Source organism: Physeter macrocephalus, unplaced genomic scaffold (assembly GCF_002837175.3).
Source record: "Physeter macrocephalus isolate SW-GA unplaced genomic scaffold, ASM283717v5 random_530, whole genome shotgun sequence".
NCBI classification, from domain to species: Eukaryota; Metazoa; Chordata; class Mammalia; order Artiodactyla; family Physeteridae; genus Physeter; species Physeter macrocephalus.
In genome coordinates, this window is record NW_021146002.1 from 18,132 (window position 1) to 42,662 (window position 24,531).

The following is a 24,531-nucleotide window of genomic DNA, read 5'->3' on the forward strand; positions in this document are numbered from 1 at the left end:
GTGCCTCAAGCAGCCTGGGAGGACACATCTATGCTGGAATCATTTAAGTCCCTTTCCAAAATATTTGTACCAAGACCCAGCATTCAAGCTTTTCTCACTATGGACTATCAGAAAACACACAGTAAATGGCAATAACCTACAAGGATTTTATGCCGGGTCATGTTCTAAGTGTTTCACAGGCTTTATCTATTAACGTTGCAGCCACGACCCAATGTTGTCTTATTATTATTCCCTGAAACAGTCAGGAAAAGGTCGAGAACTTGCCCGAGGTCACCTAGCTTGCATGTGCAGAGCCAGAATTTGAACATTATGGAACAAACCGGAGACTTCGCATCAGCCATCCAAATCCCAGCTCTCCGGTTACATGCTGTGTGACCTTGGGCAAAATCCTTACCTTCTCTGAGACTCAGTTTTCCTTTCTGCAAAATGGGGTTAGGGATGCAGAGATTCTATGATAATCAAAAGTAACAGCAGGTGTCAAAGTGCTGTAGCAGCACGGGAAGCAGGCGGCCAACAAACTATCCTCAGGGTTTTTCACTTGTCACCGTTGCTTAGAGCATGTTGAGAAACTCCAACAGAAGAGAGAAAGCGGAAACAGAAAGTACCCTCTTCTCACCCCCTTTTGGTTGTGGAGCCACATAACTCCTGAGTTTTAAGAGCTCCGAATGCCAGGACGCTGGGAGTTGAGGGTCAGGGCTCAGGAGAGCCGGGGCGGGGGGATCTGAAAGGCACTCAGTCTCTCACACAAACACAGACAGCAAGCAAGCCGGCTGCTTGCTGTCAGCCGTGCAGAGGAATGGAAGCTTTCTCCACTGACAGCACTCGCTAGCGACTTCCCTCTCTGTGGTTTTTCTCTGTCATTCCCTTGATAAAAGAAGTAGAGCTGCACAAATGTAACCAACTTTCACGAATCTCATCTTCACATAAAAACACCCGCCTTTCAAGAAGTGAGCTGCCTGAAAAAATGATGCAGGATGTACTCTAAACTGGGTCATTCTCCACCCAGAGGGCTCGTGGCTCACTCTCCGTGTGGATCCCCTGAGCCGTTGGCTTCGAGTGGCTTCGACAGCCCAGCCCGGGGAGAGAGAAAAATGGGAAACAGCATGCGATCTACCCCGGCGCCTCCCGAGAGGCCTCTGCCTAGCCCAGAGGGTAAGTCTGGCTTCTTTGGCCAAGATGGGGCAATGCGGGTGCTGAGAGCTGTTAAAACAGGGCAGTGGGTACTGTGGGCTTCCTTATACTTGTCTCTCTCACTTTGCTTGTGTTAACATGTTTGTAATTAAATGTTAAAAAAAGATCCACAATGGTGCCCTGGAAGGATGCCGAATCGCTGGCACTTTGCGATGGACCTTCGAAGCAGCTGGTTCGATCCTTTTATTTTTTAAAATAAATTTATTTATTTATTTTTGGCCGCATTGGGTCCTCGCTGCCGTGCGCGGGCTTCTCACTGTGGTGGCCTCTCCTGTTGCGGAGCATGGGCCCCAGGCGCACGGGCCTCAGCAGCTGTGGCGCACGGGCTCCAGAGCACAGGCTCGGCGGCCGTGGCGCACGGGCCCAGCTGCTCTGCGGCACGTGGGATCCTCCCGGACAAGGGATCGAACCCGCGTCCCCCGTGTTGGCAGGCAGATTCTTAACCACTGTGCCACCAGGGAAGCCCCGATCCTTTTATTTTATAGGTGGTGAAACTGAGGCCCACAAAGCAAATGTAATTTGTATATTAGCTATTGGTAGAGTCAGATTCCCAACCCAGGCGGGTCTGTTTCTGAACCCTAGGCTCTTTCGTATCATAGCCTGCCAGCTGTGATATAATATTATGATGGGTACATAAGACTATCATGAGTACATGATACTATCATGGGTATATAATATTATCATGGGTATATAATGTTATCAAAGCTCTGCTGGAGTGTTTTCAGTGTAACTTTATGAAGCTAGCCACGAGCCCTAGGAAATCTTCCTGAAAATAAAGGAATCCTTGTGTCCGTTGGTAGGATCATAGGGGACAGGCGTTCTAGGGGGAGGGCACAATGTGATGGGTTAATTGAGGATGACAAGAATCAGCTTTTCCCAGAGATGCCAGGCTGAGCCAGACCCCCAAAGCTACAGGGCCTCGTTCAGGGATGGCCTGAGAGCTGGGAGGGGACATCTGCAATGATGATTTAGGCATGTAACATAATGCAAGCATTTATGATATTAGAGATTATAAATTTGAAACTCAAACAATACAAATTTCAAAATAGGAATTTGGGGCTTCCCTGGTGGCGCAGTGGCTGAGAGTCCGCCTGCCGATGCAGGGGACGCGGGTTCGTGCCCCGGTCCGGGAGGATCCCACGTGCCGCGGAGCGGCTGGGCCCGTGAGCCATGGGCGCTGAGCCTGCGCGTCCGGAGGCTGCGCTTCGCAGCGGGAGAGGCCACAACAGCGAGAGGCTCGCGTACCGGGGAAAGAAAAAAAAAGGAATTTAATTATTAAAATTTCCTTGTAGCTCATATAAGGCTGAGAGCAAAGCCATCGAGCTCCGGGTTCAGGGGTGCTGGTGGCCACCAACACCCTCACCTTTATTTCCTAGCAGGACAGTGTGGGTGCACCTGTGGGTCCTTGAGGAGTTGGGAAGGGGATGGTCAGGAGGGTGAGTGACCCATCAGTGTCCCCAGGGTGAGTCATGAGGGATTTGGGACACTTGGGCTTCCCGCCTCACATCACAGCACTTAGGGCCTGGTCTCCCCCTCCTAACGGCGGTGACCCCACCTGGTTCCACCATATCCCCTGCAGCACTGCACTGGGTCACGTTCACACGCACAGACGCCCAGCATGGTGTGTGCCGAGCACAGCTCCCCGTGAGCGGAGTGGGGACGGAGCCAGGTGCCACGACGCTACCTGCCACTCACTCCGTGACTTCTGGGGCCCCTTCAAAAAGGAGCCGCCTTCTCACTTTTTCCAAAGTGGAGACCTCCAACTCATGCACAGTCTCATGACCCCTCAGATGTCCGCAAGTGACCAGGCAGAGACCTTCCTGTTCTGTCCGCGGCTCAAGGAAAATGCGGGGCAATTCTAGCAACCCTCCTTCCCAACTCCTCAATACCCCTCCCCGGACAGAAGTGGGGGAAGACGAGAAGAATGTTCCCGGAGATGGAACCACGTGATTTGGTGGAGCTGCACCGTGGGCCCCCGAGCAAGCGAGCGAGCGGGGGAAGCTTTTCCCTCCGATGCAAAGCTCAGAGCTGTGTGCAGTCCTTCTGCTGCCGTGGGGGAGGACCTGGGCCCCTTCTCTCACCTCCTCCAACCCAGCTCAAGTCTCAGTCTCCTCCTCTAGTCAGGGCCACTTCTAGAGGAGAGACACTGCCAGGCCCGGGGCGCCGGCTCCAGCGCAGGGGAGGCACCGCCCATGAGCCCATCGTGTGTGGTCGCCCCTCCCGCGGGGCATGCTTGAGCAAACCCCATGAAAACATGGGCCTCTAAGGACTTGCCCATTTGCCTTTATTTTCTCAATGCAAATCGTCATGAAATAAGTTTCTCTTTTTCCACTGTGTGGGTGGGAGGTCACCTCTAGAGAGGAGGGAGAGGGGTCTCCCCGACCCTCCGCCCCCTGGTCTGGAGAATTCCCCAGGTCGTACCCAGTTTGTGACCCAGGCAACCACATCAAGCGCTGGCGGGTGGTGGCTTTTCCATCCCCCGCCCCTGAAAAGTTTCCTCTGCGATCTGTCCCGACTTGATTTCCTCTTTTCTCTGACACCTAATTGAATGAGGGACAGGTGGTAGGGTTGATGCTACATTAATTAGTCTTGATTCAAACGATGTAAAGAGTGTGGGTTTTCACGGAACAAGCGCCTCTCAGGTAACACTCCTGCTTACTCATTTGATTGGTCTCAAATACCTAGGAGGTCATGCGGGAGTGCACGGCTTTGGGCCAACAAACAGTTAGTGCTTCCTCTGGCTGGCGTCAGCCTGAGTGGTGGGCCTGAGGCCCCAGGCCCCGCACAGGGATCACCAGGAGGCCAACCTGTGGATTTCTAGACAAACAAGTATCCTGAGCAGGACTGTGAATGCTTTGGAATATGGGTTTGCCCATCGGTTTTCTCCTAAACTAAGCTTTCCAGAACATTCCTGATTAGTCTGGTTCCCAGAGACGAATATCACAAAACCCAGAGAGGCAGCAGGGCTTGATGGAAATAGGGCAGGTCTCGAAGTCAAATGACCTTGTTGGGCTTCTCGTATTGTCCCCTGGGAGCTACCTGACCACAGGTAAGTCACACAGCCTCCCACGAGGGAGGCTCTCAAATGGAGATCCGAGCAATCCCTCCGCAGCAGTGATGGCAGCACAAAGCAGCTACCTGATACATGTGGGTAGGAGCGCTTTTTTCATTTAACTCCATTTGAGGCTATCTGATTGCACTAGGCTGTGTCTAAATGGCCTTCCCCCAAAAACGTGTTAAAGTGATAGAACTGGGGATTCCGCGACTTGTTTCCAAAGCGTCCCCAACAGCTCATCTTCTCTGCAAATTCTACACACGGTTCAGACTCCTGTTTTGGGCCCGACACAGGCGGTACAAAGTTGAATGAGAGCCAGGGAACTCCCGAGGAGTAGGGAAATAGCATATTTCCAACCTTAAAAAGAGCATTCAGTCACATTGCTGTGACCTTTTCTCCTCCCGTTCCTTATCGTCTTATTGCCCTGGCCTAAAGTGAGATCTCACTGGCAGAGGTGGTAACACAAACCCAGACGCTGCTCAGACCCCTTTCTATGCAAGGATGGAAATAATGCTAAACTGTGCATTTACATAGCATCAAGGGTGCTGCCAGGGTGGGTGGAAAGAGGGGCGGGTGGGGCTCTGGGGGAGGAAGAGGGGGCAGGGAGCCTCGGAGATAGCAGATAGCTCTCAGTGAGTGGTGCTCAGACCACCTGCCTCGATCCCCTGGGAAATCATCAACACTGCAGATTCCTGAGCCCCACCCTAGACCTGCTTGTGGGAATCCAGGGGTGGCGGGAGGGAGGGGCACGCCTGATCTCGTACAAGCCCCCTGGTGCATCTTAAGCCCCCTAAAACCTGCAGACCACGGAGCTACCCCTACACCGGCACACAAGGAGAGAGAGAAAGAGAGAGAGAGAAGCCAGCTGTCTCCCTAGTGTCTCTCTGTCCTCACTGGTAACATGGGGATAATTCGAGTTACTTGGTGCTTGATGTGCCCGCCACGACGCCACGTGCTTTAGGCCCTCTGGATTCTCACACAGTGCAGGCGGTGATCCCTATCATCATCTCAACTTGGCAGTTGAGGAAACTGAGGGACGAGCAGGGTTAGTTACTTGCCCAAGGCCATACGGCTGGGATTTGAAGTCAGTGGCCTGAATCTAGTCCCCCTTCTTCACCCACACATCACGTGCCCGTAGGGGACAGACTTGCGAGAAGCACACGTGTTTTCTGGAGTGAGAGAGAGCGTGGTCACCAGATTTAATGACACAGGCCCTCAAGTGCCCTGGTGAGGGACACAGATGGGGACCGCGTCAGATCTTTGACTAGATGCAGGTTTCCCATCCGGTCTCACTTACCCCACTGCTGGTACATACGATGGCTTTAGGTAGAACATGATCGTTCAACTTTTATATCGAATGTACAGCGTTCGTACACTTAATGGATACCATACAAATTATGATTAGTCCATCAAACCCCTGATTTCACATTGCTTAGAAGGGGACTAAAGGTTTTTTTAAACTGAATTAACATGAAGAGAAACGCTATTAAGTAAGTGGTAGTGTAGGTGGTACTCAGTTGTGACCAGAAGAAGAGCGGGTCATCAAGAACAGAGTCTGCGTCCTCTGCTGATAGGTTACCTGGTTCCGAAACGAGGCCCTCAACTTCCTGGTTGGGTGTTCTTGGCAAGACTCTCCACCCGGCTGTACCATCTGAGAGGTCTGCTCAGTCCCACTCTGCCCCAGCTGAGCGATGGAGAAGCCAAGAGCTTTCTGGGCCACTGGGTCTCACTTTCCAGCCCGTAACACAGGACCCACAGGTACAAGTGGTTCGTGGTGACCAAGAGAACTCAGTAGATCTTCTATCAGGCCAGTCTGCCTAGGCCTGTCTTATTGTTTCGGTGTGTGTTTGGGGGGTGGGGGGTGTATTTCCAGTAAAAGATACTAAAAGAAAGGTCTGCTTCTACCCCTCCCGAGGCCGTGAGTTTAAGCATGACTCAAGGAAATGCAAAAGCAGAAGCTGAACTCACTGGGTTGGTTACTCCTCTCCTGCCAGCGGCACTGAGCTCCTGTGCCAGCTCTGAAGGCTCCCTTACATCAGCCTTTGTCCCAGCCTGTCAGGGCTCAAGATCAACTGGGAAGAGCCTGATAACTACGTCTCAAAAAGGCCTGAGTGGCTCAGGCACCTGACCATGAGCTTGGAAACCCTCATGCTCTCCCCAAGACATTTTCCTAACATGCTCCCAAGCCTTGGTTTCTTCACCCTTTAAATGAGAATATATGTTCCGCAGCATTGTATTGGAGCAAAGCAAGTAAAGAATGGCTGCTTTCGCAAGATGGTTATAAATGGGATCTACTAAAAGATTTTCAGCATTTTAAAAGAAATGATAACACTACTCTAAGGAATAATAATGCAAAAAAAGGGCCTGTCCTCTTTTGACCAAGTAATATTTGTGGCTCGTAAGTTCTGCCTCAGTCTCCTTCCTTTTTTGGATTCATTTCCTATTTTACACTTTTGTGCAGTGTTCAATCTGACTCATTTCTGAGTTGAGCTATCACCAATAGTTGGTCTCTTGAATTTCATCTTCTGTTCTCAGCAAATGGAGTTTGCTTTTAGAAGGTAAGAATATTTTCAAATTTATGGGACTAGAGGCTTTTCAAAATTTAGAACACTACTGGCTGAGACTGGCCTTGGATTACGGCATGATAACCCTACCCCGTGCCATAAACATGATACCAGCTGCCACTGATTGAGGCAGGCTCTACACAGACACGTCCTCATGAATCCTAACCCAATCAGATGAAGCCCATTTTGATATTTCCCAGTTTTATACATGAAGAAATCAAGCTCAGATGAGTTAAAAATAAATCTTTCCCCAACTCGCAGAACAATTAAGTTGAGGAGGTGGAATTTAAGCCAGGCCTGATCTATTTCAAAGCGGGTTCTCTCTCCCGAAAATTCTCCCTGGATTTCTCTTTTGTCTTTCCTGCACACTATTCTCCACTTAATCTGTTTCCTTATCTGGAGTCTGCCAGAATCCCATCTGCTTCCTCCGAGCTCCGCTCCCCTGTACCAGTCATTTATCTGACTTAATTCAAATGCTCTGCTCTCCACAAAGCCAGGGGCTCCAGAAGTCCATAATAATGTGTTTGAACTTTATGAGCGAACTTAAATTTCCTATCTTGCGTTTATTTCACCGTAGGGACCAAAGCTCAGGGAAGACTTAGCTGGGGTCCTGGCCCCCGACCTTGCTTAGAATGGCCGCCCTTCCCACAAAAGTACAAACTGAACTTTCTATCTTCCACTGACGTTGCCTTCTGTTTTTCCAACGCTGGGGAAAAAGGTGATGGGGTGGACCTGAAATCCCTGGCAAAGGACCACACAAAGGCCATAACCTTGAAGCGGAGGCTCCAATGAAAGATTTTCTCAGCAATGTTTAAGTGTCATAGCTATAAAAAAGCAGCATTATTATGAAAATTCCACAGGAAACTCAACTCTGTTATTGTGAAATTGAAACTCTCCAGCCCCTTAAGCCTGTTTTCTCCGACTGAAACAATTTTTTTTATAATGGGATTTTGTTTTTGTTTCTGTTTTTAGCATTATGAAAAGACGGTTGTTCTGTTTCACAGCCTTACTCTTGAATCAGAGATCAAAGGCCCAGCCCCTCTCGTAGACACACAACGTGTTTCAAGTTTCCATTATCGGCACAGATAAATGCTGCGCCTCTCATTTCCACACTCGTTTTTCAAAAGGGGCTGGTTCTGTGATGACTTCCCCACCCCATGCTGCCTGCTGCAGATCAGGTTCCCTTCTCCTGGACCCATTAAAACCTTAGCCCAATAGCACTTTCCAAGGGCCTAGTAGCACGGGGACCTCTTCATGTTTTCATTTGGTAAACCTGCCTTGGGCATTCTGGGTGGGACGGGACGGTGCTGGGCTGGGGGCCACCAGACAGCTCCTGCTGAGGTTCACAGCCATTCCCTGATAGCCACACAAATGCAAAAACACATACAACCCTGGCTAATTGCCTCTAAGGAAAAGCCCAGGGCCCAAGAGGGGGTACAAGAGGAGGGCTGGGCCTCTCCTGAGTATCAGGCTAGCCTCCCCTCTGGGAGGTGACTTCTGAGTTGACAGAGGTGGGAAGGATGAGAAAGGAGACAGCAGAGTGTAGTTCAGGCACAGGGAACAGACTGTTCACAGGCTCTGAGGATGGGCGAACCTGGCTGGCTGAGAAGAACACAATGGCCTATCTCACAGCTTCGGAGGCAGCGGAGACCATGTTACTAAGTGGTCCTATCATATGTGGGAGCAATTAGTCCAGGAAGGACAGATTTCGAAATCATCATGAAGGCATTTTCCAACCCCTCATTTCCCAGACTAACCCACACCCCAGAGGGGAAAATGTGTCCCCTCTCAGAGTGGCAAATCAGCCTCAGAACCGGGGCCGATTTACCGGGCAGCTGGACAAACCCCAGGTACCAGGCCCCACTCACTGCCCAGCCCCTTCCTAGGGCCCCTGCCTAACACCGTATCTGCAATTTTGTGCTCTTTTTCTTAAAGAGGACCTCCAACCGTGTATAGGCTTCGTGTCGCACCAAGTCTGGATGGATCCATCCCTTATTAAAACTCAGGACTCCGGGCTTCAAGCCCAACTGCGATGCCACCTCTAATTATTGGACTGGGCCGGAGCTACACAAGGGAAGAACTCTTTATATAGCAGAGCAGGGTGTGGGGAGGCCTCCGCACAGGCTCAGCGGAGGCCAGAGGCCTCGCTGGTCAGCCCTTCCCCGGCGACGCCACTCCTTCTCGTGAGCCCTCCCACCTTTCACTGACTGGCCACCGTGAATCACTTTTGATTCCTGTCTCACTGTCGGTGACTCTGCTTCCCCAAGTGAACAGTCCGTCTGAGCGCGCTCTTCCATGGCGATCACTCGTTTCTCATTTATTCTTATTCATCCTCGTACTTAAGCTCTCTTTCGACTTAGTCTGATTGATAGGGGACATGTGAGTTGGAGACTACAGGACATATGGGCTCTAAGGGGCAGGGGCTAGAGGTCCCAGCATGAGGATGTCTGGATCCTAGAAAGTGGCCACCAAGCCTGAGGTGCCCAAGTGCTGGCTGGGATTTCTCCAGATTTTCTTGGGGTGAAGGGGGTGGGGGATGACCCCTCCCCCCATTATTGGCGCATTCTCTAGAATGTGAGCTCCGTGACAGCAGGGAGACTTGGCTTGCTCTGTTCACCATGCTTGGCCCATAGTAGGTGCTCAATAAATAATTGGCGAATGAATGAAAAAACTCAGAAATTTGAGTTCAGATGCCCCGCCAGCAGACAGACTGAGCAACGCAACATCACAGCAAACAATGACTGAATTTGCCAATTTGTAGGATATGCTATTTCCCCAAAGACATACCCCGATATTCCCCTGCAGCTAAGGGATCCGAGTTACGGCAAATCACTAAGGCTGTGAAACAAGGCTTTGTTTAGTGTCAAAACGTGAACTCCCATGCTATCTCTTTATCTCTAGTCTACAGTAAGCTGTAGTCACCTGAACCAGAATGAACGAGAGAGCATGCTTTCCTTTTCAAAACTTCACCAGAATTACTTTCAACATATGTATGATGAGTACTTAATTTTTCTTTCACCTCCCCTCCCCAGCAAAAGTCCCTATTAAGTAGATTCCCGACACGGTACCTTACATTCTACAAGGAAGAAGGGCTTTGTTGAGCTTCCGAGTTAATACCTCCTGACCCTGGTGGGTCCTCAGAACTCACAGAGCCTAAGCCCGACACCCCGACCCTGATACGTTGCAGACATGGGGCCCACAAGCCCCAAGGAGGGTACCTGAGGTGATGGTGATAAGATGGGATGTTTTCACAGCATCTCATCATTCATGCATGCTGCTACATACTTTCATCTTATCTCATAAAAAACAATCCTGGAAAGAGGTATTATTAGCCCCATTTTGAAGATGGGAAAATCAAGGCTCGGAGGCATTCCAGGACTTGCCCAAGATTATATGGATCAGTAGACACGGGGGCAGACCATGGAGTCAGTTCTTGTGACCTCAGCTCAAGGATCTCTGGATCCCCATTTCTCAGATGAGAACGTCAGGGCCAGGGCAGGCTTGATCATGAGAGCAGGTCACCTGACGCTCTGGGTTCCTTCAAGCACCCTGCCTCACCATCCCTGAAGAGAGGAGGACCAGCCGAAAACTGCTGTTTCAAAACAATCAAGTGTCTTTAGCTGAAAAGTCCCCGGGGAGATCTTACCTCTGCCTCTACATCCCCTTTGCCTTTGTCTCCCCAGGACTGGACAGCGACTTCCTGGCTGTGCTGAGTGACTACCCGTCTCCTGACATCAGCCCCCCGATATTCCGCCGTGGGGAGAAACTGCGTGTGATTTCTGAGTGAGTGAGCTTTCCGAAACTTTTACAAAGGCCCCAAAAGAAGAACTCGATTTTGGTGGGAATCATTAGATTTTAGCTATAGCTGTCCAATTCCACATGGGCCATGGTCCTGTTGTGAGGTGAGAAATTTGGCCCATAAAGCAGGCCTTAATGCTTAATCTTCCTTAGGGCTGCCAGTACTCTAAAGCCTTCGGTGGCTCCCCATTGCCTGATGGATAAAATTTAATTCCTTAACTTGGCTTTTGAGGCCCTTTATGATCCAACGTCTGCTTCTTATGTTGGCCTCATCTCCCCGACACAGGCAGGGTTGATATTATATATTAGTGCAGACTCAGGAAGAGGACACGGAGGTCTGAAAATAACTTCTGATGATAAACAGAAAGGTATTGCCTTCTAGCCTGTTGTCTCTCCATGATTTGAAATAGGCTGTAAAAGAAATAGAGGCTCTGAGCGCCTTTTATTTAGATCCTCATTGATGTAGACATGTGAAACTATCTTGGTTAAATCTCAGGGTCTATTTCAGCATAGCAAACATTTATTTTTAAAAAGCCTCCAACTGTGGAAGATCAGCTGGAAACATCATCTGCTCATCCCTGAAAGGTGACTACTGCCAACTTGTGGGAAGATTTCTGTTAGCTCAGAATCGGGGCGGGGGGGGGGATACACTTAAAAACTAAACTTTCATAGGGAGAAATTCCAGTTAACATGGCCATTGACAGACCTTAAAAAAGGAACATCCCAATGTATCCCAGGTTAAATCTGATTACTCTCTTCATTCGTTCATTCACTTTGCCACTCCCCTATTCACTCTTTTCTATTTGTTCTTGTCCTTCTAGTGAAGGGGGCTGGTGGAAAGCTATTTCCCTTAGCACTGGTCGAGAGAGCTACATTCCTGGAATATGTGTGGCCAGAGTTTACCATGGGTGAGTACATTTCCAAAATAGCATCAATAAAGCATGATCTTTATGCAAGTGACTCAGACATCTGTATAGAGAGATCCCAGCCTGGGACAGTGGAAAGGAAGGTATTGGTTCGAGAGGGTCACTTCTACTCTCAGCTCAGTCCCTAAGGAATGGTGCAACCTTGGGCTAACCTTCCCTTCTCTGAGACTCGATTTCCTCAAGAGTAAGACAAATGATGGACCTTGCAGCTCTAATGCGGTGTTCCTGTAGCAATAAGGATTCAGGAACTGTGATCACAGGATGCAGCAGCCAAAAGTCAGTCTAAGTTCAAACCCTGCCTCTGTCACTTACTGGCTGTGTGACAGTGGGCAAGTTGTTCAACATTCTAAGCATCAGTTACCTTTCCTCACGCGTCAAATAGAGATCATAGTATAGAATGATAGGAATAATAATATATAGTAAAGGGACCAAAGTCTAGGGTTGTTAGGAAAATGAGATAGGCTAATACATGGAGATTTTTGAAACCATGCCTGGCATTACCATCAGCACTCAATACGTATTAGCTACATTCTTACCAAATCATATCCAGAGCACAGAGAACAGGCTCTGACAAAAACGCTTACGTCCCCAACCTGACAAATGGAGCAGTCAAGCAGAAAAGGAGACCCTTTAAATAATCGGGCACAGCAGATGAGAAAGCAAGGGCGTTGCTTTCCCCTGCAGTTGTGACATGATGGGTGGCCCTGGTGGCCAGCACACCCAGGCCAGGACAGGTGTGTCTCAGCCCTGCTTCCTTGGTGGGGCCTCGGAAAACTTCCTTAACCTCCGTGAGCCACAGTCTCCTCATCTGTCAAGCTACCAAGGCCAGACCTTGGCATATAGGAAGGGAGAAGGGAGCTCCACTTTCCACTTGAGGGGTCCAGAAATAACTTCCTTACAGTCAGAGAAGGACTCTGCATGCCACCTGCTCACCTGGGGAAGCAGAGCAAACTGCCTGAATATTTGAAGCATAGAATTCAGTGCAATTCACTGCAGTGTTACTGATTTTGATGACGAATACCCAAAATTGTCTCTGTGCTTAGGGTGACGAAGCTGGGCGGAGGTGGGGCAGTAGCTACTATGAGAGTTACGTTCTCAAAGAGAAGTGAGTCATGGAACTCTTCTCACCAGCCGTGTGTCACTGAGCCATCCATTCACTTAGCAATCATGCGAGGATACCTTCATGTTGAAGATGTGGTGTGAATGCTGGCAGGAGCAGGGAGTGAGGAGTCCAGATGAATAAGATGTAACCCTGACACAACAGCACTTCCAATCTAGCAGATGCAATAAATGTTCTTAAAATATATAACAGGAAGAGAAGTGATGCAGCGTAGTGGTTATGGAATTTGAAAAATGCATCTCAATTCTAGCTCTATCAGTTGCAACATGGGTAACTTGGATAAATTACTTAATCACTCTGACCTGCAGTGTCCTCGTCGGTGAAAGAGAGATAATAATACCTGTCGTCTTAGGGGGTTGCTATGAGGATTAGATTTCAAGTGCTTACTATGGTATATAGCCGATAATTAGTATTCATGCATGGCTGTTGTTACCATCATTGTTTTATTGTCTTCATATGTATAAGTGGAATTTCATGTAAGGACTTGAAAGGATGAATGTCATGTACGCTGAAATAATTAATATGCCATATACTATGGAGACCTAAGGGAATAGTTGAAATATTTGGCCGAATATGGCGTCATCATGATCTTAGTAACAAAATCTTTCTTGGAGACCAGTACATAAATAAACGGTACGGGACGTTATGCCTGCGTGTCTTCTCACACACGGTGCTTCAGGAGCCCTCAGCCAGCCCCGTCAATGGCCCGCTTTCATGCCGCGGGGAATGTTAAAGAGTGAGAAACAGCAGAGTGTTAATATTGGTCACAGCACGCACTCATCCAGACGTGTGATTGAAAGCCAGGGCACGTTCACTGAAACAGAGTCAGTTAAAAAAGGATGTACAATTGCTTCCGAGTACACACCAGCCAGCTGCTAACAGCATTTCCTTCCATGCTGAGATCTGGCCCAGCCTGGTCTGCAAAATGAGAAGGGCCCTTCCCCTTAGGACACAGATTCCTTTGTGTCTCGAGCTGCTTTCTAAAGCGTATTCAAAGTGCCCACTCTCCTCTGGAAGGTGAACATTACATTGAAAAGCTGGACTACAGTATTACAACTGCTTTTTTTAATTGTTAAGTGAAAAAAAAGCAAGAAACGTATGGAAATCCATCATGCAATGACAACTGAGTTTAAAATATGTTGAAAAGAGAAGAGGAAATAGAATGAATGCAAGGTGGGGCATCAGGTGGCGAAATTAGGCACCACCATTTTTTTCTTTCTTCTTTCCTCCCTTCCTCCCTCTCTCCCTCCCCCTTCCTTCCTTCCTTCCTTCCTTCCTTCCTTCCCTCCTCCCTCCCTCCCTTCTTTCCTTCCTTTCTCATGTTCATTCATTCATTCACTCACAGATATATATCAAGCTTGATAACCTGGACACAAAGGCAAAACCTCAAACGACAGACACAGTCCCTGCCCCCATGGATGGAGGAGCCGGGCAGTCAGAGTATCAGGGACATAGACATTAAATAAACTATCAAATAGGTCCCTTATCACGTTTTAGGATGCTTTTATATAATACGGAACGGGCACAGTGCAGCTGGCATTTGAGAAACAGGATAAGAAAGATGCTTTGTGTATCTCTGTGTCCTCATTATCCAATGTAACACCTGGCTTGCAGTGTGTACTTGGGAATTTCATTTGAATGATTAAATGAATGAATGAATGAGTGAACCGTTGATTGCCTTGCTCTTTTTTTCTTTTAATCCCAACAGAGGGTTTTATATTAGCTGGACCTGGATCATTTCTGCATCCCTCCTGTCTTTCTTGGGGGAGGGTATATTCAGGACACTCATGGCTGTCTTTCTTCCCCCCAGCTGGCTGTTTGAAGGGCTGGGCAGAGACAAAGCTGAGGAGCTGCTACAGCTGCCAGACACGAAAATCGGCTCCTTCATGATCAGGGAGAGTGAGACCAAGAGAGGTGAGCAGCCTCCAGTTCATCTTTCCGTACATGGGTCAGACAAGCAGCCTTTGCTCCGGGCTGACTCATCCGCTCCCTGGCTCAGGTTCCCTCCTCCTACGAGGCAGGCAAATCAATGCGGCGCGGTGAGCGCCCAGCAGTTCACACACCATCAGTGCGGCAGCACCGAAGCCGGGGGCAGTGACCTGCGGGGGTGGGGGTGGTCGCTGGCACAGGCTCTGACCCACAGCAGTCCTGGCAGACCTGTTGTGTTCTTACTACACAGCAGACCTCCATTCTTAGTCCTGGCTGTGCCCTACAATGAAATCAGGCAGCTGAGAGAATCGGGACCAGCAGATTCACCATGACCTTCATTGTTTTAATTTTCATACATCCTACGCACTTGGTAATTCAGTGAAAAAGAAATAGCCGGGCTTTGTCATGGTTCGAAGCAAGGGTCCTGAACTCTAGTTTGGCCTGCGTGAATTACTAAGAAGTCACCACTTCTCTCTAAGCCTAAGTTCCCTTCTTTGTAACATGGGATTAATAATAGGAAAATACTTGGCAGGTGTCTGGAATGGCGTATACACTTAAACTCGCAGAAGCAAAACATTAATAGCCTGGGCTTACTCAGGCTAACTGAGAATTGATATTAACTTCTTAAATATAGAAAATATTTTCAAGCTCTTCGCCTGCTTCTCGTACGTTCGCTATCAAAGAAGAGAAAATGTGGTATCGGAGACTAGTTCCCGTGCGCTTATTAAGCACCAGAGCTACCTGGCGCTGGATGGAGCCCTCCACCAAAATGCGCATCAGCTTTCCTTTGGGGAAGCAGGGACCATATACATGTGGATTAAAATTTTTAAAAAATCCAGGAACAACTTTTCCCTCAAAAACCTGAATGTGCTGGGTGAGAGCGGGAGCAAAGCAAAGGCAAAGCCTCCTGTGCAGGTCCCGGGGGCCTCCCGGGGCAGGAGACCCAGGCTCTGGCGTGGCCGGGGGCTGGCGGGGGACGGACCCAATGTGAGCTGCCAGAGCTGATCTAAAAATAATCAGGCCGAGCTGCAGCCGAGCTGGGGCCCAGCTGGGGGGCCCAGGCCCTGCTCCCTTGGGTATGCAAAGTTCTCATAAGTTTCCACCTGCTACCCTTGACCTACTCACCATACTTCCAGTCCCTGCTGACATTACCGGAAGACACATGCTGAACTGACTCAGAGGGCGGGCCTGGGACAGAGCAGGGATACCCAGCAGAATGCTCGCAGGGAGGCCTGCTCTAGGAGGACAAAGGGCCCACCCGGGGCTGCCGCTTGCAAGCTGCGTGCCTCGGGCTGTTTCACGCAGTGCTCCAGCCTGTTTCTCCGTCTGTACGGTATTTGAGAACAGTACCTCGCAGAGTCTTTCTGAGAACCATCAGAGACGTTGCTATGGAAGAGCTCAACCCCCAGCCCAGCACATGCAGCAAAAACTCAGCAAGTACCAGGGCCCCTCCAGCTCACCGCCTCGCCAGCCTTTGCACTCCTCGAGCCTCAGAAGACAGAGCAGGAAGGACTCTTCAACATGACCTAAGCTCAATTCTCTCACTTTGCATTTGGGGAAATCGAGGCTGAGAGAGGTAGTGGCGGTGCTCACCCGAAGTTCGACTCTGATTTTACCCCATCTTGGGCCATTACTCTCTTGGTGCTGAAGGAGACAAAGCACATTTCACGTCTCTTAGGAATACTCAGAAAACTGTCTTAACTGCCACAGTTCCTAAATTTCTGAGAACACCAAGCATAAGTCAGAGGCAAAAGGGACCAGGAAAAGGGGGCATAACCGTAAGGGCCCCTCAGGTGTGTGACGGAGGAAAATGACAGCACAAACGTCTTGGAGCGTGAACTTGGGAGAGACTCAAGAATGACCGCAGATCCGGGATGTACAGGGTGCACCCCAACTTTAGTCATTTCATTTGGTCTAAGGACCCACAAAAGGATGTGGAAGCCCCCAGAACGGTAACTCACCGAGCAAAGACTTAGCCCTTGCATTTGAACACCTGCACTGCAATAAGGTTAACGCAACTGGGCTGCTCAAATACCACGCTCCTGGGGTCTCTAAAGAGTGAGCTACAACCAAGCAGACAGGGTTGGAGCAGCCGTTGCTCAAAACACAAAAGCGTGTGTCTGGGTAGCACCATCATGTCACAAGGCTGAGAAGGTCTCTCTGCCTCAGCGGTGGTGGGCCCCTTAGCTGGTGGCCCTTGCGTGGGGACACATGGAATGCCACTGACTCGTCCTCCACTTCCTGCAGGTTTTTATTCGCTCTCGGTTAGACACCGGCAGGTGAAGCATTACCGCATCTTCCGTCTGCCAAACAACTGGTATTACATTTCCCCAAGGCTCACCTTCCAGTGCCTGGAGGACCTGGTGAACCACTATTCTGGTAAGAAACACTCCATTGGGACCGATACATGACGCCCCTCTTTGCTAACTGCCCCTACCCCGGGCACTCAGTCTAGGCTGCACACGGGTCACCAAGACATGCCAGGTGGTTTACTTTGCTCTCTTGCCCATCCTGGCTTCTTCATATGCTCTTTTCTTTTTAATTCAGACTGTAAATTTCCGGCTAAAACAGACTGAATGTGAAGGCTGCCTAAGTAAGTAAAATGCAGCCAACCTCAACTTCACCCCCTACTCTACCTGTAAGTGAAACGAATTAGGATGCCCCTACATTCACAACCACAGACAGTCTGCACTTCCTTAAGTGGATTGTACGCTTGGGCCTCTGGGGCTTTGTTCTGAAATGCTGCTCATTTCCCCTTTTCTGCGTGTCAAGATCCTCGTCAACCTTCAAGGCCAACAGGAAGCCACTTCCCTGATGAAGCCCTAAGAGTCAGAAAACTAATGGTCTGTTTTCTCTGCTCTCCTAGCACGTCAGGTGTTTTTCTCCCTAGAACTCTGGGCGTCCTGCCCAGTGACCTAGTTAACTGTGTACTAGTCTGTGTTTCCCAACAAGCTCTTAGACACCAGGGATTATACTTCGTTCATCCATATGTCCTCCCTGGGCCCAGGAGAGAAGTCCAAATGTTCCATGCTGACCAGGATGGGGCGCATCCTCCAGGATGGCGGAAGCAGAGTGGGGTTTGATGGAGGCGATGATATAGTGTGCAGAGTTGGAAGAGGACCTTCGCGTTAGATTGGGAAAGGCCTGAATGCCAGGTCAGGAGTTAAGAGTTTTATCCTATGGAAAAGGGAGAAATAGTACAAAGGTGGATGCATTTCTAAGAGTTGGCTCTGGAACCTTCTTGTGTTCATATCCCAGATCTGGGCAACCTTGGGCTGGCGGTTCACCTCTGTGCCCACATCTCTCCAGGTAATGCAGGTGCTAACTGTTCCTACCACGCGGATGCTGTGAGGTTCACTGAGTTAGAGCACGGAAAGTGCTGACGAGAGCGCCGGCCACACAAACGTGGGCTCCTGCTGTGTTGAGCCACTGTTCCCCGGCCAGGAGGCTTCCCTCCTCCCTGCTTATGCCTTGTGAAAGGGAGGAAGACAGAAGCTGCTTTCACTTTGTAAGCATCTTCCCCCTTCCCGGTTCAGGACGTCTGACCCCACACCCTGGGTTCTTTAGGATGTGCGACCTTGAAGGGCATTTCAAGGTGAAAGGAGGAGTCCACGGGGCTGGGTTATCACACCTGGCCTGGGAGAAGTCAGATCTGGAAGGAGGAATGGCCGCTATGGAGACCCAGGCCCAGGCTCTGGTAAGGGCTCCGTGAGACCGTGGGCGAAGACCTTCACCTCTCAGAGCCCCGGATGCCCATTCGCGGAACGTGGATGAGAGCAGCGCCCCCTGCAGGTGGTTGTCATGATTATTGAACACGAAGGTGAACGTAACACGTTTATCACAGCCTGGCACACGGAGGATGCAAAATAAATGATAACAAATATTACTCCCATGATAGCCAAACACCTAGCAGCTTAGCTAAAAATGAAAGAGGAAGGGAGTCCTGGAAACAGCTTTTACTGATCATGAGTCAAATCTGGTTGTGGTATTTGGCTTTTAATAAGAATCATCTGAGAGGTGTGGCGACCATAAGTTTTGCATAGGCGGAAGCAAACATGAAAAGGATGCTGGCCCAGCAAAGATTTTTATGGACCAGGAGGTCCACACGGCTTCCAGGCCGCAGACGCCCGAGGATCTCACGCCAGCACAGAAGCAGAGCCTTCCAAAAATGCACCCCTGGCCGTCGCACCAGCACAGGGATCGCAGTCAGCAGTCACCTCTGCGAATGACTGAAAAGGGTCTGGAGGCCTGAAAGGCTTCCGGTGCCTTCAGGACCTCAGGGTGGGAATAATGTGGCCAATTTACGTCCCACCAGGTTCTTCCTAAAGGCGCAGAATCAGAGAAGATGTGTGCTAAGTGACGTGAACAGACAATTCTGTTTTATGAGTTACTTATATTTATTATCCTGTGCTCTTGGGAATATTATTTAATATCTCAGAGCCTCAGTTTCTGCATCTATAAAATGGGGATTAAAATGCCTCACAGGACTATTGTTAGGACCAAAAAAAATAATGCCTGTGAACTGGCTGTGATCTTCACCCCGGGGGCCTTGGTTTCTTCATTCCCCAAATGGGTGTAACAGTACTGACGGCCCAGAGTAGCTCGGGGTTCCCTGAGCTGACACATGCCAAGCTCGCTCAGCACCAGGCTCAGCCTACGTGCTCAGAGGTGTTAGTCCTCTTCTTCTTTGCCAAAATGTATTTATCACCCTAAGTGTTAACCTTGCTAAGGAAGGACGTTCCCCCGCCTGTGCTATCTACTGCTGCTGGTTTCTTTTGTCTTTGTGTCTGACTCAGTCTCCTTTGCCTCCTAATCTGGGAGGGCGTTTCAATTTCCAACCCGTGAAAGGCAACTATTTCAGATTCACATCCAGTTAAGCTCCCTGTAACCTCAGGGTCCAATCTCACATTTCTCAGTGTGAGCCGGTGTGGGTGGACAGTTGAGTTCATGGTGAAAATCACGTGGAGACGAAGCACTATTGACTGCCACCCTCTGACAGCCCGGGCTTGCTTCTTCAGCTACTATTACGTTTGTCCTTTGGCAAGGACACCCCAAGAGCTGCACCAATGAGCTGGGAGGTGGAGCCCGCCTTAGGGGCAATGAGCTTCCTAAACCCTGGTGATTTATGTGTTCGGGGCTGGGGTGGCATTGTCCTGAGAGGCCAGTGGCAGCTCACATCCTTGGCCACCTCATCTCCCCCAGGACATGAGACCCACTGGGCTCTTCAGCCTCAACAGGGCCACACAGAATCTCCTCCGTCTGTAAGAACATCTGAGCCCAGCAGGCTTGAGTCTTTCTCATGATGTTGTGGGCTACGGGAAGGCTTCGAAGAGATGGAGGCTCTATCTTAAAGCTCCTGGAAAGATGGGGGACCATGGAAACTCAGCTATGTCCTACTAGCAGAGGGGTAAAAGGAAAGGATTTATTTAATTTTCATCCTCTTTGTATCTAGGGTAGAGAAGAGAGATGTTTCTTCCTTTTTTTCTTCGTCCATTTTCTCCATCTGCCTTTTATCTTTTTTCTCCTATTTCTGTGTCTTTTATCCTCTTTGTTCCGTCTTTGCTTCTTCCCCTCCCTCCCTCTCTCTACCTCATTCCCTCCTTCTCTCTCCATCTTCCTCCCTTCCTTCCTTCCTTCCTTCCTCCCTTCCTCCCTCCCTCCCTCCTCTCTCTCTCCCTTCCCTTCTGTCTTCTTTCCTTGTTTCCTTGATCTCCCTTTCTTCCTAAAGATGCATCAGCCCCACCCATGCTGTACTGAACCCCTTCTGAGTGCTGCGGGAGAAGCCACATTGCACACATCTCCCCCACCACCGTGCACACAGGAGGCTCACCTGAAGCTGATGGCCCTGCACCTTGGTGTGAAACCACTGAGTCTGGGCCCTCATGCGAGGGCTCTGCCAGCTGTTCTCTCTTGGTAGCTCAGTCCCCTCATCCAACAATTGAGGAAACACGTTCAGAGAGGGTCAAGGTGATTCACTATCTGGGCAGAGCTGAAACGCAAACCCAAGTTTGGTGGATTCTGGATCCTAAACCCTTCTCTTTACTTGTGTCAAGCTAAGCACGGTGTGTACCCAGGACACATTAATATTTCTTCAACAGCTGGCCATGTGACTCTCAGCCCCTCTCAGATCTCAGCCTCCATTCCCCCTTGTGAATATGCAGGGCCCCGCACTCCACACTGGCCGGGGCATCCCACAGTCGCTGACTGGTTCTCTGCTTCCCTCCTCAGAGGTGGCCGACGGCCTCTGCTGTGTGCTGACCACGCCCTGCCTCACTCAGACCACGGCTGCCCCAGCAGTGAGGGCCCCCGACGCACCTGTCACCTTGCGCCAGAAGGCCTTCGACTGGAAGAGGGCATCCAGGTGTGTGTCTGCGTGTGTGTGAGTGTGTGTGGGTGTGTGTGTCCGTCCTCCATGAACGAACGTGTAAGCCCCAAACCAGCACGTGAGCCTGGCACGTGAACACCGTGGCCAGTTACCGCTGGCCCTGCTAAACCCTTGCTCTGGGCAGATGCAGAGTCCCAGGAACCCCACTGTCCCCTGGGAGGCAGGCCCAGCCTCAGGCCTCATGCCCCAGGTGGCATGGCCCTAGCCACTCCCCACCATGGCCTCAGGCCCTGCAGTTGTGCAAACAGTTATTGAGCCCTCCCCTTTGGTGTTAGCTGAATATTTTCTAGCTGAATGATATCATCTTGCTTTTTTCTAATTGTTAGTATCCTAGAGAATAACACACAAATCAATCTTGTACAAAAGTAATATTACTGTAAACTTAATCATGAAGGTAAACATACAAGCAAAATCCTAAGGCAACTTCATTGTTTTAAGGGAAAAAAAAAATCTTCCCTTATTTGTTCTATTTGATTGTCAGCTATTGCATTTTTAGGGGTATCTGTAGTTGGGATTATCTGTAGTTGGGGTTATCTTATTAATTAAACACCGATCCAGACATCCCATTGGCAAATTCAAAGAAAATCAGTCATCAGAATTGCCTGGGAAATGAATAAAACAGCTCCTCCTTGTAGATATCATGAAGAACTATTCATTAAAATTTACAGTTGGAAGTTTTAGCCATCCAAGGAAATGGCAGTTCAGAGAGGTTGAGTGATTTCTCCAAGAATACACAGCCGCAAATGCAAGAAGCAGAATTAGAATGTTAGATATATATTAACCAGGCTCTTCATTTGTTTTTCTTCCTTTTCTCATTCTTTTGTCCTCCATCCCACTATGTCCCTCTCTTTTGCCCCTTTCTCTGTCCACTTTCTGCCCACTCGCAGACGGCAAGATGACCCGGAGGGGGCTGAGAATCCACTCAGTGTGGATGAGTCCCTTTTCAGCTACGGCCTTCGGGAAAGCATCGCCTCCTACCTGTCCCTGACTGGGGATGACAGCACCTCCTTCGATCGAAAGAAGAAAAGCGCCTCTTTGATGTACAGTGGAAGCAAAAGAAAGAGCTCTTTCTTCTCGTCGACGCCGTACTTTGAAGACTAGCCCGAGAACAGACACCATGGTGTTTGCCCAGAATAAGAGAGGTTCAAACTGTCACCTGGGATCCTGCAGAGAGGCATGGTTTCCTGGTCCCTGGCGAAACCCACATCTTCCAGAAACCAAGAGAAGCCACATGGAGAATTGAACTCTCATCTTCTCTATCTGCGTCATGACAAAGGGAACCCCTCCCTGGCATCTGATCAGGCACGCTGCAAAATGCGGACTCCTGGCATGTTTGGACGAGGGTTCCGAAGAGCCCTGCGTGTGTGCATGTGCACGCCGCGTTTGTGGGAAAGGCAAAGACGCTGTCTCACAGAAACGTGCCCAACCAAGGACCGCTCTCCAACACACCGCCCAGGTGGGCTCCCTCTGAGGTCCCTGAAGAAAACTTCTGAATGAGAAAAGCCTGAGAAGAAGATGAGCCAGAAACTGTGGCCTGGCAGAAAGTCTGGGTTTGCAAATTGATCTCCTGCATTGAACTTCTGTAACCAATCTGTAAAGAGACCTCTGGGATACAGCTCCTCTCTTTTTAAGGAAGTTCAGTGACACTAAATGCTAACCTTCCTTATGAGCCCTGAATGGGGAGATCCCTTTGGGCTTCTCATTCCAAACGTACGTGTGTAGAAGTCAGATGGCCTCCCTACTTCTGCTGAGACCACGAGTAATGGGGGAGGGGGTGGCTGCTGACGGGGAAAGCACGAGGGCAGGCCTGGCACCACGCAAGATTTCATGAGGTCGCCAACCACGGCTCACAGCACAGGAAGAGCTTCTCTGGGGTGCTGAGATTCTTGTCTGTATTAATGCATCAATTACTCATTCATGATAGTGACTGCCACAGCGGCACTGTGTTCAGTTCTGTGTAAGGTGTCAGGTCAAAAATATGTATATATGTGTGTGTGTGTGTGTGTGTATGTGTGTGTGTGTGTGTATATATATATATAGAGAGAGAGAGAGAGAGAGAGAGCGAGAGAGAGAGAGAGAGAGAGGCCCCAGCAGTGCAGACAGGGAGAAAAGTGTATAAACAAATATTGTGAAAGGGGGCTGTAAAGCAGAAATCAGCTCACAGCTTTGGGTGGGAGTGGGGTCAGGTAAGGGTGACCCAGGAGCTCATGTTTCAGCTGGATCTTTAAACAGTGGAACGGTTGGTTGGACTGGATAAGTGAGAATGGTTGGATTTTTTGAAAAAAGGAAACTGATAAGTTCTAAAGGAATAATGCATCCAATATCTTATTCTAAAAAGAGTCTGGCAGCCACATGAATAAAAATGCTCAGCTCTAGAAAAGATGGGAATTGGAGTGGCTTAATTCTGTCAACATAATTTTAAGAGACAAAAGAGAAAACATAGCAAAGTTCTAGAGCAGGAGAAGCCTTTATCTCCAGATCCTGTTAGGAAGGGGGTTGCAGATGTCGCCGTGACCCATTTTCCCGGTTGCAAAGGGATTCGGGGGGAGGAGAGGCGCTGCCAACAGGAAAGGTTTGTCTGTCCAGTATATATGCATTCTGTCCATCTGAGGTCACTGCGCTGGTGGTGTGTGCACACACGCTTACATTATCTTCTGTACCATCAGATTCCAGTGTGTTTATCCAAGAAGACACTGTGGTCTCAACATTCCCCAAAGGCTGTTTCTGTAGAGCCAGCCAATGGATGGGAAATGAACGTAACTCCGGGGACACCGACCTCCGCCGTAAGGCAGGGTAACCTGGTGAACTCCTGTGCGTACAGCGTCTTCTGTGTTGTTTTCTGTTGTGACTCATGTGGTTGCAACATTCGGGGAGTAGACGGAGGGATTTCTAAGTGGGAAGCATTACACTTTGCTAAATCATGTATGTATTCCTGATTAAAATAAACCTAATGCATATTTAATTCTTGGAAACTGGGGAGAGCTTCCTGGGTGAGGCCGGTGGGTGATTCGTTCGGAAGCTCTGCGGGTTTCGAATTTTCAAATAAACTTGCAGCTGGAGAGAGAGGAGACCAGGGAACACGAGACGAACCCGCACTGGTTAGTATCTTGGTTTCTTCTTGAGGTGCAGCCTTAAGAAACCAGGGTTTTATGACGTTTGAGGGTGCCTCATCCAACTTGAAGGTGGATGTCCAGGGATCGAGGGAGAGAACAACTTCTTAGCAATTGTTATGAAAATTTTGTCTCACCTAGACACCTCTACAAATTACTTTTGATACCTCTGCTATTTGTTCTTCCAAGAATTTCTTTCTACAAATATGTTTTTGGACACCTATTAAATACCAGACGCTGTCCTGGGTGCTGGGGCCATTGCAGTGAAAACCAGAGGAGGTCCCTGCGGGGCGGAGCCGGGAGATGTGCCCTTCCTTCCCCACGTCAGCAGGGGTGGCTCTCCTCTCCTTCGTCCCCTCCCCGCAGTCTGCAATTCCTGGCAGCCCAGGCTCAGCCTTGCAGATGACAGCAAGGCCCTGGGATGACAGAGAAACACCTAGAAGGAAGCCGGCC

At 49.5% G+C, this 24,531-nt stretch overlaps 1 protein-coding gene across 2 annotated transcripts; it reads left to right on the forward strand.

Annotated features, from left to right (window-relative positions):
* The first annotated feature begins 975 nt into the window (after positions 1-975).
* Positions 976-24,188, forward strand: SLA (Src like adaptor). 2 transcript variants are annotated; one of them, XM_024129436.3, is made up of 7 exons: positions 976-1,152; positions 10,494-10,593; positions 11,430-11,516; positions 14,465-14,568; positions 16,831-16,962; positions 20,812-20,944; positions 21,856-24,188. In XM_024129436.3, exons 1-7 carry the CDS (start codon positions 1,092-1,094, stop codon positions 22,067-22,069), a joined length of 831 nt encoding a protein of 276 aa, XP_023985204.3. In that variant the 5' UTR covers positions 976-1,091; the 3' UTR covers positions 22,070-24,188. The 2 variants fall into 2 exon arrangements, with proteins under 2 accessions (XP_023985204.3, XP_007106492.3); XM_007106430.3 differs by lacking the exon at positions 16,831-16,962 and having other exon boundaries at positions 1,011-1,152.
* The last annotated feature ends 343 nt before the right edge of the window (positions 24,189-24,531 follow it).